General features: G+C 34.8%; 1 protein-coding gene across 10 annotated transcripts in view; it reads right to left on the reverse strand.

The window, feature by feature from the left end:
* Window positions 1-16,875, reverse strand: part of ATRNL1 (attractin like 1) — a 510,466-nt gene that overhangs the window by 432,479 nt on the left and 61,112 nt on the right. For all 10 annotated transcript variants that reach the window (XM_062580018.1, XM_062580017.1, XM_062580020.1 and 7 more), the window contains exons 7-8: window positions 8,226-8,400; window positions 7,031-7,118 (exon numbers count right to left, since the gene is read on the reverse strand). In XM_062580018.1, coding sequence (XP_062436002.1) covers window positions 7,031-7,118; window positions 8,226-8,400 — 263 coding nt within the window. The remainder of the gene's footprint in view (window positions 1-7,030; window positions 7,119-8,225; window positions 8,401-16,875) is intronic.

Below are 16,875 nucleotides of genomic sequence, written 5' to 3' on the forward strand. Positions count from 1 at the left end.
ATTCCTCTTTTTGCCTGTGGAACTCAATTCCCCCATTTAAATTGTTCCAATAACAAAGACTGCAATTCATGTTTCAGACTTCCTGTAAAATCGCTTAATGTAGTCTGTTGAGCTACAATCTCTCATCACCCTTCAGGCAGAGGAGCAAAAATGAGATTCCAAGACATTTCATAAATATTTTTTAAATTTTTGCACAAATAAATAGCTGTATTAACTAAAATTCAGTATCTTTGATGCTTAATCAACTTAGAGTCTTCATGCCATTCCTTTTCCTTCTGTTAACTAACCAGCTGACTAAATTTAAAGTTTTTTTTAAAAAAAAAAAAAAGCAAACAAAAAATTAAACATCCACAGTTCACTACTTTTCCTCACAATACTTCAGTAATTTAACTAGACTAGGTTCCTGTGGCTGAAGCAATAGAACTCGCTGCATAACTAAAGTAACTTTTATGGTGTATCCAGAGAGCAGTTCTCATGAGCTCATGAATAAATACAATGAGCAAACAAACACAAATATTAAGATAGAACCTTGTGAATGATCCCATACACACATTCTCAGTCAGCACTGTTGTTGTTCAAGACAGTATCACTGATACACACTGTGAATTCTCATTTTACAGACACTATAACAGAGGAATATACTAATCTAGCACAACCAGATTCTATCCAAAGTCTAAAATCACTTTTTAAATCATATCAAGTGTTTCTTGACAGTAATTAGCAATGGCAGGTAATGATAGGCAGAAGCCTTTTCTGATACTATTCTCAACTCCTTTTGTCTTTCAATTCCTCCAAGAAAATCACAACAAAAACTTTCACTGATAGACCAGGATGACAGCTTTAGAATACCTACAGAATCTGCAACATTCTGCAAAATTTTCAAATCAGACAATACTAAATTGCATTACAACTATAAGGCAAAAAAACCCCTCTCTTGTTGTACCATAGAAATTATAGAATAACATAGAATAACATAGAAATTATCATATGTTAACATGAGACTCAAGGAAACCATCTGACAGTAACTTAGCCATTGTAAATCAATTATTGTATTTAATAAGTAGCACCTGGATTAGGACTGTGTACTACCTCCTCCTCCTCATCCTCTCCCCAGACCATTAACTTCTTTAATACAGTAACACCATCAGGAATATTTTTCTTCTCTGTTGTATCAAAAGAACTAAAATGAATAATCAACATCCCCACTTGGTCCTATAATCCTCCCACCAGATCAGGGTGGATAGAATGGAAAACACTCCTCGTTATAATTACATCATCATTGCATCAAATGAACATTCCTACATTTACAGAAAAGTAGGCTGAAAAGTATGGGAACTGAACAAAAAAGCTATGCAAACTGAGATTTACTACTGCTGAAGGTAGAGTTGAAATTTTAGCAGCAATATCTGTCTTATTTCTATACTGAATGTCGGGATTAAATTTACTGAAAAGAAGGAATAAGTAATACTCTTCTATGCAGTCTTCATTAACTGTGCATCTGCTTTTAGACCTGCTAGACATAAAAGCCAATGATGACTACGCTTCAACTTTCAAACTAATTGGAATATAGTGTCAAAACAAATAATGAAAAATATAGCATTTTTACATAAAGAAACAAGTCTCTTGATGAGTAATGTCCATTGAATTGAAGGTGAACTCAGATGAACTCTGAACAGGCTCTGATCTGGACTACATGCAAGTGTGTAACGGCTCATCTTATCTAGTTCTCAACTACTTCTGAGGTCTCCTCCAGAACAGAATTAGAAAGCAATTTCTGCATGGATAGGATAAAGGCATGAAAGGCATAAAATAATAATCTATGTGCTTTGGAGGTACAACCTACTAATAAGAATTGAATAGTGAGGAAAGACTTTTCATTACCAGGGCCATTCCAAATTATACCACAATAGCCTGCAAAGGTACACATATAAAAGAATAACAATACACCAATTGGCAATAGACACTGTTATGGTAATAAAGTAAACAAAGTTTTTACTTTTTTTATTTTGTTAATGCTAGCCTTTGATTAGATTAATAAAAATACCAGAAGATACGTATAGGCTCAACGTCAATACCAATCAATTAGGAAAAGGCATCAAGACAGTTACCTTTCTTAAAAAAAAAAAAAAAAAAAAAGTTCAAAATTAGAGGTAACATTAATAAAACCCAAATAAATCAGATTAAATCTGACTACATACAAAATGCCCATATACTGGGAAACATTTTTACAATCATTACTATGTCAGCCTGCCTGCTTTCTTCATTCTTCATTTTCTAAGAATCTAATTGCAATGTCTAGTCATCTTTCCACCATCTTGAGACTACCAATAATGGCTAATTATGAGATGAAATTGAGTATTTCCCAGTGTACTTTATTCCAGGGATCCTGTATTTTTCAGTTTACTATCCAGCTTTCTATTTGGTGACTGTTTAGCAAAGCTATATCTAAGTACTTTTAAAACCTCAGAAGCCATTCCCTCCAGTCTCTTAATATATGAATTATTTCAAAGTATGTTGACATTTTTTGGTATCAAGACACCTGCAACTACATATAACATTTGAGATATGAGAAATTTGCAATTACTAATACAGATAGGTAATACCCTTCCAATAACCAGTTCGAAGAGGCATAAAAGGTCATACTACGCAATAGTTGGTCTGGAAGCAAGAATAGTTTTACATCTCTCCTCTCTTCCATAAATGCATAAGAAAGTCCAACTCACTTGTTGTAACTATACATCAGTGGGAGTCTTCTGATCTTTTTTTCTTCAGGATAAAGTACAGTACTTCAATTTTAACTACAGAAGCTTTCTGAGGGAAATGGGCACAGTAACTTATTTCATTCTCCATAGAGTCAATTATATAGCTTCAATTTACCTTGCACCACAATCAGGCAGTCCTAGCTCTATGGTCTTGTGCTAGGCTTTGAAATCTCTGGAGCTGAGGTCAAAAACTTAATCTAATTTCTTCTCTGTGGGTATTTTCATTCTCAACTAAAAAAAAAGCATTATACAACTACTAGTATACAGCTTAAAATACAGCTCAAAGCTGCCATCTCTAGGTATTATATAATGTTCTGCCTCTTCATAAAAGCTCTTTCTGTTTTTCAAGAGACTGAACATCTGAAAAGACAAATATCATACTTTATGTTAATAGTATAACTTAAGAACTTATTTTAAAAGCATGTACATTTTCAGCTTGAAAGTTTCCTTTTCTTATATGATCAGCTCCTTTTAGCCTCCGCAATTTTTGACACCTGACAGAATCAGTAGTACAAGAACATATTAGTTAATTATTTATTCTACATGATTGGCTCTATGTTCATTATTAGTGGATTCCAGTTATTAACTAACATGTCCCTTCGACAACAGCAATGAATTCTTAACTACACCCTTGCTTGTAATTTTCATTAATATTAATGAGTTATATTTCCTCACTGAGGTCTGACAAGATCTCTGGAGAACTGACAAAGTCCATCATATTTTATATTTTCTGGTAAAAATGTCTCCTATGCCTATCCTTTAGTTTGGAATATCTCAGAAAAGTTTTAGCACTGTAAAATAAAAAAGGATAAACGATTTTGTAGGCCTTTACTCTGAACTACTAAATGATACAATAATTGAATGTTTCCCAAATAAAAGGTCCCAAGAATTGTAACAGCCAAAGATACCACTCAAAGTTCTGATCTTTCAAAAAACAGAAAATACGTATAGTAATGCATCAGGGAACTGATGAGAAGAAAAGTATTTTTGAGTTGATGCTGGGGCATACAGAGAATTCAGTTCTACACTATTGTTGAAAAAACAGCTCCACAATATTAATTATAAAATGTTCAGATTTAACATTTCTAGAAGACCAAAAGACCACACACATATATACAAAACATTACTATTCTACTTAACTTCAAAAAGGAGTACTAAATATAAATAAGACTGCTCATAAAAAGAAGCTAAAAGGTACAGCTAAAAGGATAAAAATCTTTAATAACAGTATGGAGACATTTTAAGAACATCTGCTCACATCACATAAATACTTCCTATTATAAAAAACACAGTATTTCCCCATTAGAAATACCAAAATAAATCAAGTTGAATTTAAGAGGATAATGGAAACTGTTAGAAGGAAAAAGAAATACTTCAAAACAAGGGTTCATAAACTCCAGTAGATTAAATTGCAAAGGCATATAAGGCAAACTGAGAAATAGTTTGATGAGCTACTTGCAAAATGTATAAAAACTACTAATAAAGCATTTTTAAACACATTAGAAACACAGCTAGCTAAATAATTTGTGGTGCCAACAGACAGTTTGAACTAGCACTCTGAAAGATAAAGCCACAGCAATACTACAAGGCTAATTTTTGCATTTGAGTTTTTTGTGGTAGCCTTTACAGACATTTCCACAGCAGATCTTTCTTAACACAGAGGGTACTGCGTAAGTATTTAAATTCTAATAGCAATAGAAGAGTTTACAGTAAAAATAATAAGGGACAAAACAATCAGCAACAAATCTCTGCTAGAAAACATTTTTGAACCAAAAGATTGGCATCATTTTTAAAACAGAATCAAAGACAGATTGCAGAAACCACAAACCAATAAACCGTATTTGTATCATATGTGCAAAGGTAGAAAATATCTAAACAACAGATTTAGTGAACACATGAACACCTAAAAGTCAGAAGGCTTTTGAAAAGGGAAGTTACACTTCACAAATCAACGGAGTTTCCCAAAAGGATCAAACGTCTGGTTTGATATCTGAAGTTTCCAAAAGATGCTTTTTCATCCCTTAAAAAAATCTAAGTTGCTCTGGGATAAGTAAAGCAAGTATCACATCGGTAAGTAACTGGATAAAAAAAACAAACTTTAGGAAAAAATGGTCACTTCTTACAGTGCAGAGAGGTCATCAACGGAGTCCCCAAAAGGTTTACAATTAGGACTCAATTATTCAACATACTCAAAAATAATCTGTAACAGATATGAACAGATAAATGACATGGTTTGTAAACAATGTTAAACTACTCAAGATAGTAAATACAACGATCAACAGCAAAGAATTGCAAAAGAATCCTATAATATTGAATAACTATGTAATAAAAGGACAAATAAAAGGAGAAATTAATAAGCAGGAAGTGATACACCCTGGAACAAGAAATTTCAAACTTGCACATACAGTGATGAGGTTTGAGTATACTGGAATGAAAATTAGGGTTATAATTTATAGTTCTGCAAAAATACCTTTTAAGCTAAATACAACATTTCTAAAAAGCAAAAATACTGTTAAGAATTATTAGGAAAAGATTAGACCATGAAATCTATGATATAATTATGTCATTATAGAATTCTGTGTTGTACCAATACCTCAAACACTGTGATTCCCTCCATCTCAAAAGAGATATAATAGAACTGGAAAGGGCGAAAGCAGTGAAATAATTATCAAAGGTATGAAATAGCTTTCTTCTGGAGGATTATTAAAAAGGCAAGGAATTTTCAGTCTGGAAAAAAAGAGATTACACAGATGATATGATGGACTTATACAAAATCATGGGCAATAGAGGAAAAATGAATAGAAAGTAGTATAAGAATTAGGGAATATCAAAAGTAAACCAGTAAGTAGTTGTTTCCTAAAAGGTAAATTTCCACACACAACTCTCTGGAATCCTTAGGCATAAGATGACACAGACACTAAAAATAGGCTGAAAAAGTTGGGAGGGTCCCATAGATTCATAATCTTTCCACAAAAAAAATATTACCCTAGCTTAGAAAATCCCATTTGCAGAACAAGAGAGAATTCTGAGGAAAAATATTGTTATTTTTTCTTATATTCTTCTCTAGGCATTCACTGTTAGCCACTATTTGAGACACGTTACCAGGCTAGATGGACATTCTGGTCTGACTCAGTAAAATTTTCTTTGTTCTTTCCTTCTGAAGGTATATCATGAAAACAACTGAAAAAAAAAATCACTTCATGTTGAGATATAAAATCTTGATTGCCCTGTCACAGCTAACAAGTTTGCCACCATCCGCAGGAGCCTCAATTTTGCACCACTTTCACTAAATATCTTTTGGAGACAAGATTAACACTAGCCAAATATTAATTAATAAAATCTTTTTTCATAAAGATCAGTTCTGTCCCAGTATTCTGTCAGCACAAAAATCCTATTTTCAAGTTAAATAAGCTGCTGAAAGTACTCTCAATGAAGTAAGCTTAGCTTACTAAGTCTACAGTATTATCTGTAGAACAGGACTATCTGTAGTTTATGTCTATATGAACTTACAGTAAAATGATACAATAGAACAACAGTTTGTTTCTTAATACTGTTCTGGCTCTGTACTAAGAATAACAAAACAGAAATAAAAGTGTATTCCTTACTTTGGGAACTAATAGACATTAATGGCCCTGACCAGCCTCACCTGTGGTCCCCACACACACTCTCTGCTCATAGCCCAGGAGTCCCACCTCAGTTCAGCCTGGGGCCTTCCTGGGCTATGCTGCAGAGTGCTGGTCTACAGTCTTCTCTCCTGGACAGACACCTCAGACATATGCCTTGTTTCCAGTCCTGTCTCTGGCCCCATCTTCTTTTGCTCCTCTTTGGACACCCTGGAAGGCTCCTGGGCCTAGTTCATCACTTGCCTTGTCTGGGGCTGTTGGTGGCCCCTGTTACACCACCACTGGGCTCTGCCCACCCAGTTCAGACTCTGTGGGGCAGCACCTGCCAGTGAGGGCACTGGGTCATCTTCATCTGCTTGCTTGCCACCCCTTAAAGGAAAGGCAAACCTTGCTGCTCCCTGATGCTTACCATAGCAATTCCAATGATACAAAACCTCTTTTATTTGCAGGTTTAGCTTTGAGGGTTTACTGTCAGCTGAAAAATGACTTACAAGCTTTCCCCAAAAATCATTTAAGTACTGAAGAGAACACATAAGTGTTTAGAGACTAGAAATTAAATTATCTTCAAAGATCTGTGTTCTTGATGACTTAAGATTATTAACAGTGCACACAAAGAAATTAAATAGGATGCTGAAGAGTTCAAACCTGATATAAAGCAAGAGTGTGTCCATATCTCTGGAGTGGCCCTTTGGATACAGGTACTACATTCCATATACTGCTTTCCAAATTGTAGCTAAAAGAGAAATAGAAAAGTAAATGTTTTCTACCTGCCCAGAAACTGGGGCAGTTGCATATTTGAACTACTTTGTTCCGCAAAGAGTGTACATTTGACGAGTCACTGTGCTTTATCTGACATGTGGCAGTTTGTTAGCAGCAGTAATACAATCACTTTCAATCACGACAAGTGTTCTGAATGGTCAGCACGCGTAGCTCTTCCACGGACCCATTAACAATTTCAGAAAATGGGATTATAATAAAAATCACAAAATTTATAAGAAAGTGAGCTCAGTAATCTAATTTCACATTATTGGCCAAATACACAAAAAAAACCCCACTAAATTGCTTCTGCTACAATTCTCTTTACTAGCTTTAAAAAAAATGCTGTTGAAAACCTTGTCAGCTACATCACTTTTATTTCCATTAACTTCAAGATGGACAAGAGGGAATAATAAGACAACAAAGATAGAAAAAACAGAGATGACAACACTGTTTTGTATGGCTGTGAAGTCAAGGAAGAAAACAAGATGATGACAGGGCTTGTGCACACACAAAAAATACCACCCAAACCAGCTAGCTGATATTTATAGCTGCTTCAACTTTATGTTTTTAATTAGTTGATCAAATAAATATACATACAACCTGTCAAAAACACAAGGCACAATAACCTCAGAGGAACATGGATGAACTACCTAACCCTTTCTGCAGGACAACCGCAGGCTAAGTGCATGAATTAAAAATGAGTCTCTTGTAATTATAAATTAACTTCAACATTGCCAATAGCAATCTAGATGTAATATTTGAAAACACCAGCACACTGAATTATTTCACTGTTTTATTGCCACTTTCTTTTATATTTTGCAGCAAAGAATAGCAATAGTTTTCACAAAAATTATGAGGTTACATATTAATATCACATTTACATCAATACTACTCATATTTTAACTTTCTTATGATAGAAGAGAATAACCAGAAAAAAAATTAATGAAGAATCTCAAAAAAAAAAGAAGAAAATAAAATATAGGAGTTTCCATTAAGTTGTAGAATAGACGCTACCTCCCTATCAAGATTAATTTTCCCTAAGCAGTATAAGAGAGGACATTACAAAGGAGAAATCACTTACTTTAATACCATTTGGAATGAACTGTAGTTAAAAGTGTATCCACCAATCACCCACATAAATTTTCCATGAAGAACTGCCTTATGGGAAGCCCGGCCCACAGAAGGGCTAAATGGCTTTACGTTTGGTAGAATCCAGTAAGACTCCGTGGAAGGGACATTCAAAGAACAATCTGGACCTGTTTTACAAACAAAATGTGCAATTTGTACAATCTGTTACACAAAGACGTTAAAGCCAATAAAAGAGAAATAAGGGAGGCTTAATTACAGATGCCAGGATTGCTCATTTTGAAAAAAATACAATGAAAAAAATTTGACAAAGGATGTCAATGAAATTGAAAACGTTAGATTAGCTCAAATAATGACGATACAATTCTGCAGTCTTTTCAGCAAACATACTGCATGAGTCACAAATTTTAAGAAAGGCATAATGTATCATGTTTTCATATGCTGTATAGTTCTAGAGTGTATAACAAAATGTACACTGCATATTACCTCTGGAGAAGAACTATACTTCATTTGAACTAACCAGGGTAAGTTTATATAAATGACATTACAATATAGATTGCAGTATATTAAATCTTGGGAATTAAAATTTGGCCTTTGCCAATGCAATATTACACAGGCTTTCAAAAGGAAAGTAGAATGTAAACTACTTTACAAAAGGAAGGATTTTGAATATTAAAAATTTTATAAAATTTATAGAATATTCTACAAAGCTACTAAACCCAGCAATTACACAATGTTTTGGAACATATTTTTAGTCAATTACTTCGTGCCAAATACGCAAAAGTGAAATGTGTCTTTTCTCTAATTTACTAAAATTAGGAGAAGCAGAAACATTTATTTTTTCATTTGTTCTGCAATAACCAAAACATGATCTCTTCATTATTAGATACTGCTCTGTATGTTAAAAAGAACTTTACAACTGTAGTATTTTAACACCTGTATATATTTAGAACTTTGCTGAAAAAGACAGCATATGCACTACTTGCCTCATGTCAGTGACTGTACAGCATTACTGACTTTCTTTTTTTCTAGATAGGAAATACTGAATTTTTTAGGACATTAATGTGTTCTCCTTGGAACTGAAATTTTTATCATCAGTGAAGGCAGATAAATATTGTATGATAGCTAAATTATTTGATGCTTATACTGTAAGCATACACATTCCTCTAACTCTCCCTAGCTGGAAGCTACTTGACATTTCTGAAAACCAAAGTTGTGTAAGTCAGACTGGCACTGAGCACTACTTTGAGAACAGTGCTCAGTACACATGCACGTACATAGTGTGCACGTACACATGCACACACACCTAGTCTGTATACAATGCAAATTAACAAACAATTTTACGATTTAAATCAGAGGTGTACAGAGTTAGGGGGAAATACACTTTGGCACAACAGTGCAATGTTACTGGAGTAACAACAACCAGAAAACCCACTGTGTTTTTACTCAACATAAAAAGGAACAGCTATGTAAAAATGAGGACTAAAATAATTGCAAGGAAAAAAATAATTACAAAAGAAGCTAAAAGGGACAGCTAAGAGAAGTGGATTCCTACTGATGGCATGCAGGTTACAAAGGATAGTATCAGGGAAATTCAGTGCCTGCATGCATACCACCTGTTAAGAAATGCCTGAGTAAAGATAAAAGGAAGCTGGCATGGCTAACAGCAGTGTATGGTAGATAATTAGGAAAATCTTCAAAAAGACTAAACAATAATCATATGAAGAAATGATCACAAAAATCAAGCAGATTTTACGTAAAACTACAATTATGCAGGTGATTTTTTCCTTACTATTTTGAGAAGCAACTAACTACAGTAATATCCTTTATACCTGGAACTACAGTATGGCACTTACAATATCAACTTTAAAAAGGTTCCAAGGAGGATCTGCAAAAACTGTTAGCCTGTAATGTTTATGTCCCTATGAAGCAAATCAGCAGAAACAATACAAATAGACAGAAGTAGTCAATAGAGATAATTGCAATTTATTTGTAAAAATTAGAATGGCTTTTTTAAGAGAAGGCCCCTCTTCCAAACCTCTTGGAGTTCTTTGCAGATATCAAGATGGTTAAGGGTGATCCAGCTGATAAAGCAGACATGGATTTTCATAAGGCTTTCGAACAAATTTCTCACCAAAGACTCAGGGAAATTTGGCTGCTGTGGCAAGAGAATGCAGGTCTTTTCACGGGTAAATAATTAGCTACAAGACAACAGGGGTAAATGACCACTTCTGCTAGGCAGAGTCCCACAAGGATCTTCACTGTGTCCCATGCTCTTCAACACACACATTATCTCAACAGAGAGTAAGCAGTGAAGGAAGTTTGCTGATGTCAATTTATTGGTGGCAGGCACAGTAAGATCAACCTTTGATGAACCACAGAACATTGTGTGACCACGTAACTGACCAATAGAATGACAGATGAAATTCAATATAGATAAATGTAAAACTATGTATATGGGGACAAACAATTCTAGCTTCAGTAAGATAGGTTCTTAGCTGACCATCATTATTGACCAGCAAAGTCTCAAAATTACAGTAACTGCATGAAAATATCAACTCCATACTCAGCAACTATCAGAAAAAGCAAATTGTGTGTTAGGAATAGAGAACGTCATTATATTGCTGCATAAATTGGTGGTTTGCTCACACTTAGAAAACTGCGTGCCCTTCTCCAGAAGGATATATAGAGAAGGGTAACAAGAGAGTTCAATTACAGAAGCCATTCCATTCATTTGAAACAACTGACTCTTCAGCTTGGAAAAAGTGAACGATAAAGGACTATAAAATAAAGTATCACAGAGGGAGTGGATATGAAAGAAAGTGAACGGTCTCTTTGACTAAAGAACTGAGATCCACCAAATGCAGCTTAAAGAAGCCATATTCAAAACAAACAAAAAAAAAAAAAAAAGGCAGATCTTCATGCAATAAGTAATAGAGCTCCTTGGTAAAGAACTCTTTGACAAAGGATGCTCAGGATGCAAAGGTTTACATCGGGTCAAGGAAATACTAAGCAAACACCTAGAAGTGTGATTGCTTAGGTTTACTAAATAGACAAACTCAGTTGAGCTAAGGCAATCTCATCAGCTGAAAACAGAGGCGGGGAGTGCACTCAGTGGAGGCATGCCATATCCTTTTTCTTAGGCAGTCAATTAAGGCCAAGGTTGGAGATAAAATATTGGGCTTGATGTACCAATCTGGACCAGACAGGCATTATGCTCTTTAGTAGATCAGCACTGTCTAAAGTATTGCCATATTTGGTTGAGGACACAAAATAACGGTTACCTAATCAAATCCTTTGAGGATTCCTAGTAATAGATGTGGATAGACACCTCTCTGACTTCTCCATCTGTATGGAGTCTATTTATCTGCTTTGATACAGAGATCATTTTCAGATGGCCTAAATTCTGACTGCTTCTCAGGGGCAAATCCCACTTCTTCTCCAAGCTTTTTTATTTATCCAAGCACTTCCCTAATGCTGGTTTTCATGATCGTAAATCTGAGCAGTAAGCCATATCTCAGAGTAGATCCAATTTAAAAATAGCCATTTTTTGGTGGTCTAGTTCCCTGACAAGCTTTAAACACACCAAATGTGCTGAAGCAATCAGTAGGTGGGGGGAATGAAGTGAGAGAGCTTTCCGGCAGCTGCTCAGAGGCCTGGCAGTTTAAACTGATCATGGCCTCATGATTGAATAAATCATGCAATATAGCAATAAGAAACTTGGGGGGGGGGGGGAAGTATATTCATCGTTGAGTTCCAATAAAAATAAAATTCTTTCAGGTATACAATCAAAAATTCAAAGGAAAAGTCAGGTTTAATCTCAACAAAAATTATGAGCACTGTTGTACAATCAAAAACAAACACTTCAAAAGTTCAAAACAGCCTCTTTCTCTCTTATCCACCTATATGAGACTTTTGTTGTATCTCATTCCACCTCACAGCAAAGCCTCAAACAATCTAATATAACAAGATTTGATAAGGATATGCTAGCACACTCTACCTGAAATCTCTATTTTAGGAATGTACATTGTAGAATTACTTCATAGAAGCATTGGCTTATCTATGCAAATTGAGATTATGTTTGTTCTTGATGTACAAATAAAGCAATCACCCACAACACAGGTAAGTACACAGTTTATATCTGTGTATTGTATGAGCAATTTTCCCTTTACATGAATAAATATTGTGCTTTCCTGAGCATAAATATTTTCAAATAAAATTGATAATGTACTGTGATATTGAAAGTTAGACCAAAAAGAAAAAAAAAAGTGTTTTTCTTGCTCAGTCTGTAACTAGATAAATATGCATTTTATAAAAATTACAAAGTATTTTAAACGCATTCAGGCTTTCAATTTTTCAAGTTTTGACCTGAAGCCAATTTTTCCATTCATATTTTAAACTGTAGTTCATAAGAGAAAAGCAGAATGAGGTGATCTCTCTACACTATCAAAATCTAGCTTCAGCCCTGCAAAATACAAATATTTCTTTCTTAAAATAAATCAATTTGATATTTTTGCACAAGTAATTTATATTAAGTCCATAACTTGTTTTAAAGTTATCTTCAGTAAAAAAAATTTTACATTTTTTCCAATGTATAAAATCATATTTTTATAGTTTGAACTTGTTACAGTGATTTCTTATGCACAACGACCCTGTAGATCATTCATACTTAACTATTTGTCAAATTTCCTACTACTTTACAGAAGAATGATGTCCACTTGTATCCAAATTCACTTTTCATTCTTTGAATGGAGACTCTCAATTGCCATCCTTCCTTATATATTTATTCCCAGAGAAGATTTATGATATTTGAATGAAGTTTAATGAAAGTATGAACAATGTAGCATATTATTCTTCATGTATTAATATAGAAACAGTAACAGAATTGTAACCTCAACAAGATTCTGATTAGGTAAATCACTGCAGGGAATACTTGAATCTAAAAGGGCTTAAAAATAAACAGCTGAGTAAGTACTCTTTGATTAATGAAGAACTTAAAAATATGAAATTCAGCTTAATTGAATGGGTGCCTCCAGCCAGAAAATGAAAACATTCACATCTTTTGCTAGTTATCTTTCTTGCAGAGAAATGCAGCGGTCAACAGTGTCCCCTAGTGGCAAAAAAAAATGAAAAAAATACATAAACTACTCACCAGCCACTTTTGAGATTTTCGTTTTTGGAGACACAGCACCCCAAAAATTCAAATAGCAAATCCAAAAACATCATGCCTGTGTGCATTATGATTTGATGAAATTGGGTGTCTTAAAATGAGGCCAAGCACAAAGTTAACAATGCAAAAAGTCTTAACCATACCTGACCATATGGTTAAGACCATAGTCTTAACCAGATCAGTGACTGAAAAAATGTCACAGATTCTTTTCTTACAACCTCAGCACTTCACTGTTGGCAGGTCTACACTAAATGACAAGTAAGGTGAGAGAAGAAGAAGGCCTTGTTCTGACATGGAGTCAGGACACACTTTGAGGACACACACCAGAACTCAGCAGCTTGAAAGCTTCAAGTACTGCCCATTTTCTCAAACATGTAATATCTGTGCATTATGTAAACGTACACTGAAGTGACAGAAGTTGACAAGAAGAGGCAAAAAGAAGGCACAGGAAGCAGCACCCCTGGCCTCCCTCCACCTCCCATATTCTTAATCTTCACCACTACCATAATCAGTTTTTATGCACAATGAACCAGATGAAGGAATTAATCCAAGCTAAAACTAGCTTTTATTTTTGTCCAGGCTAGCTTTTAGTTTGGATGTGTTCCTCATTTGTTTCATCATGCAGATATACAAATGGTTGTACCAATACATGAGGAAGAGTGAGTGGCCAGAATTGCCTCTTTCAGTGAGTGTGTAAAGCATTCACTGAATTATTACAGTATACATCAGTCTGTGTAAGCAAGGAAGATACAACTGAACAAAATAAAGTAATAGAACACCATGGACTTCAGCTGAAATATCATTTATAGAGCAGTCGCTTTAGTGTGACTATAGCTTTATGATGACAAGGTAAACACAGACCTTATTAATATAATTTACGAATTTTCCTAATTAATCACATATACTGTTAAACATCACTATTATTTCAGCATAAACACATTTTCTCTTTAGAAGTAACACATTCATTAAATACATGCCTTTTGTGCAAAAGTATCCAATAAAAGCTTTGTATGACGATGATTTTAAATAGTGAAAGATATTTTTGAGAAAAGATAATGTATTTGAATACACTTTCAATAACAATATTAATTGCTATAACTTTTACCATGTAGTAAATCATCTTTCTCACAAGAAAGTGGTAAGGTGGTAACTAAATAAAGAAAATTTGTTCTTCAAGACGCATGGCTTACTAGCATTGTAATACTAGGTCTATTCTACACTGTCATGAGACCTTTGCAATATCCAAACAGGATGTAAATATTTCCCTTCCACCTGCAAAAAAAGCTTGCTCTGAGGAGACTTAATGATAGGCAGGGAGATCCTAAATGGGTATCCAGCTGATGCAGCACTGCTTCCTACAGTGATCCAGCTTCTGTCACTGTAGGAAGCAGTGACAGAACTCACCTTCCTCCATGAAAGAAATTTACACACACAAGTAATTAGAATTTAGATTAAAATTAGAACAAGTCAAATTACACTCAAGTAATTTTTAAGTGCCCTCTGGTCGCATTATTCAGGCCAATTTTCTTCCTTATGCAGGAGTGGATTATCCAAGGATGATCTGCCTTGAAGAATCTGCAGGGTAATTCTGAGCACGCAAGCTAAAAGGACTGTACTACCTGCCACTGATGTGACTTCTGGACACCTCCCTTTAACTGTTGATTTCAGGATTAAAACTCAAGACCAACCAGGATAGCAGAGTACAATAAGAGGCTCTAGTGTGAGGCCAAAGCAACCTTTACTGGAAGTGCAATGCCATCAGCTTCAGAATGGCTATTAACTTGCGTATGGTCTCAGAAGTTGCTGGTCCAGGAAAATGCCACAAGATGAATAGGAAAAATGGTCAGTCTGCCAAACAAGCCACATCAGTTGTTATTACCTGTAACAACATCTTTTCACAGTAAATCAGTATCAGCAAGACATGGGAGATGCAGTCTTTCAGCAAAGGCTTTGGCTTAGCTATGTGGATCAGAATCACAGAAACCACATCCCCTCACTAAGTGAGATAGACAGTGACCATGGGCTTGGCTGGAGACTGGAGAATACAAAGAAGAAAAATGCATGTTCCACCAGAAATGCTTGGCTGACCTGTCCTGCATAGACCTAGAGGGGCAGCCCTTCAACAACACTGCAGCTGAATTTATGCAGACTTGTCCACTTGGATGGCTGCTAAGTGAAGGGTCAGAGGGCCTCAAGGCACTATGTCCAGCAGCTCCAATCTGTGCCTCCCCCAGCATCTGATCAGCCACAGCATTTGTCACGTTCATCCACAGGCAGTTTTCAGGCTCCATGCTAATGCTGTGGGATAATAAGCACTAGTATTTCTGCTACCAACTTCTATAGAACTTCATAGCTCTAATACTTTAAAGCTTCCTTCCAGTTTTCAAATTAAATGTACTTATAACCAGTTTACATCAGTTGTTCTTTTACTGATGTTGGTATCCTTTGACTTAAGTAGTCCATCAGTCTTTTCAGTATATGCATCCAACAAATATTTATAAAGAGTAATAATATCCCCTCACAACCTTCATTCTACCAGCTTAAACCACCATGCTGTTATAGTATCTTCCATAACCTCTGATCATCCTAATAATTCTCTATGCCTGTTTCCATTTGTATTCATAAAAATGTAGTAATAAAAAAGAAGTATACTACTAAAATTTTCCTGTATTTAACCATAGATACTGTGGCTGATCATTCTACTAGGACTCTTGACATAGTTCATTTATTATATGAAATTATGAACTAGTTCATAGTATACTTGATACAAAGGCAAATCGTCTCTTCTATGTCACCTCCCACAATTCAATCCCAGCTTATAAAACAAATTCTTAATATTCTTAGTCCCTAAGTATGATTTTACAATTTATACTAAAGTACTTTCATCCCATAGACATTACTCTAACCTTCATTTGATTTTTCTGTAGGATATTCTGATCCTACTTTATATTGGAAGTAACTCTAATCTTTTCTCACTAGATTTCATCAGCACAGTCTTATGTCTTGATTATAAAATTTATGTAATAAGATCAGTCAAGATCAGTCTTGTATCTTCTCATGTTAACAGTTACTTATTGAGCACTCCCACTGACACTTCACAATTAACCAGCTGTTCCCCCTTACTGTTCCCTTATTTATTCTGACTTTTGCAGTTCTAAAAACTTGCTATCATCAAATACAGTTCAGATAAAATACATCAGATTCTCATCAGCTTTCTTACAGATTATTTTAGTACGAACTACATATTGATAAATCCACATTTCATCTTTTTTCACTATTCAATTATACCATACATTATTTTTTTCTTCAAATTACAGTCAAGAACCTTGCATTCCGCTGAAATCACACTAACAAGTGTTGGGCTGCCTGAATCATTTTTTACTTACCTAAAATCATTTTTCTTTCATTTCTTAAATACAGGTAATACAGATAATCAGCTAAATATAGTAACCTTCCTTATCAGGGAGATTAGTGC

Source organism: Rhea pennata, chromosome 7, assembly GCF_028389875.1.
Source record: "Rhea pennata isolate bPtePen1 chromosome 7, bPtePen1.pri, whole genome shotgun sequence".
Taxonomy (NCBI): Eukaryota; Metazoa; Chordata; class Aves; order Rheiformes; family Rheidae; genus Rhea; species Rhea pennata.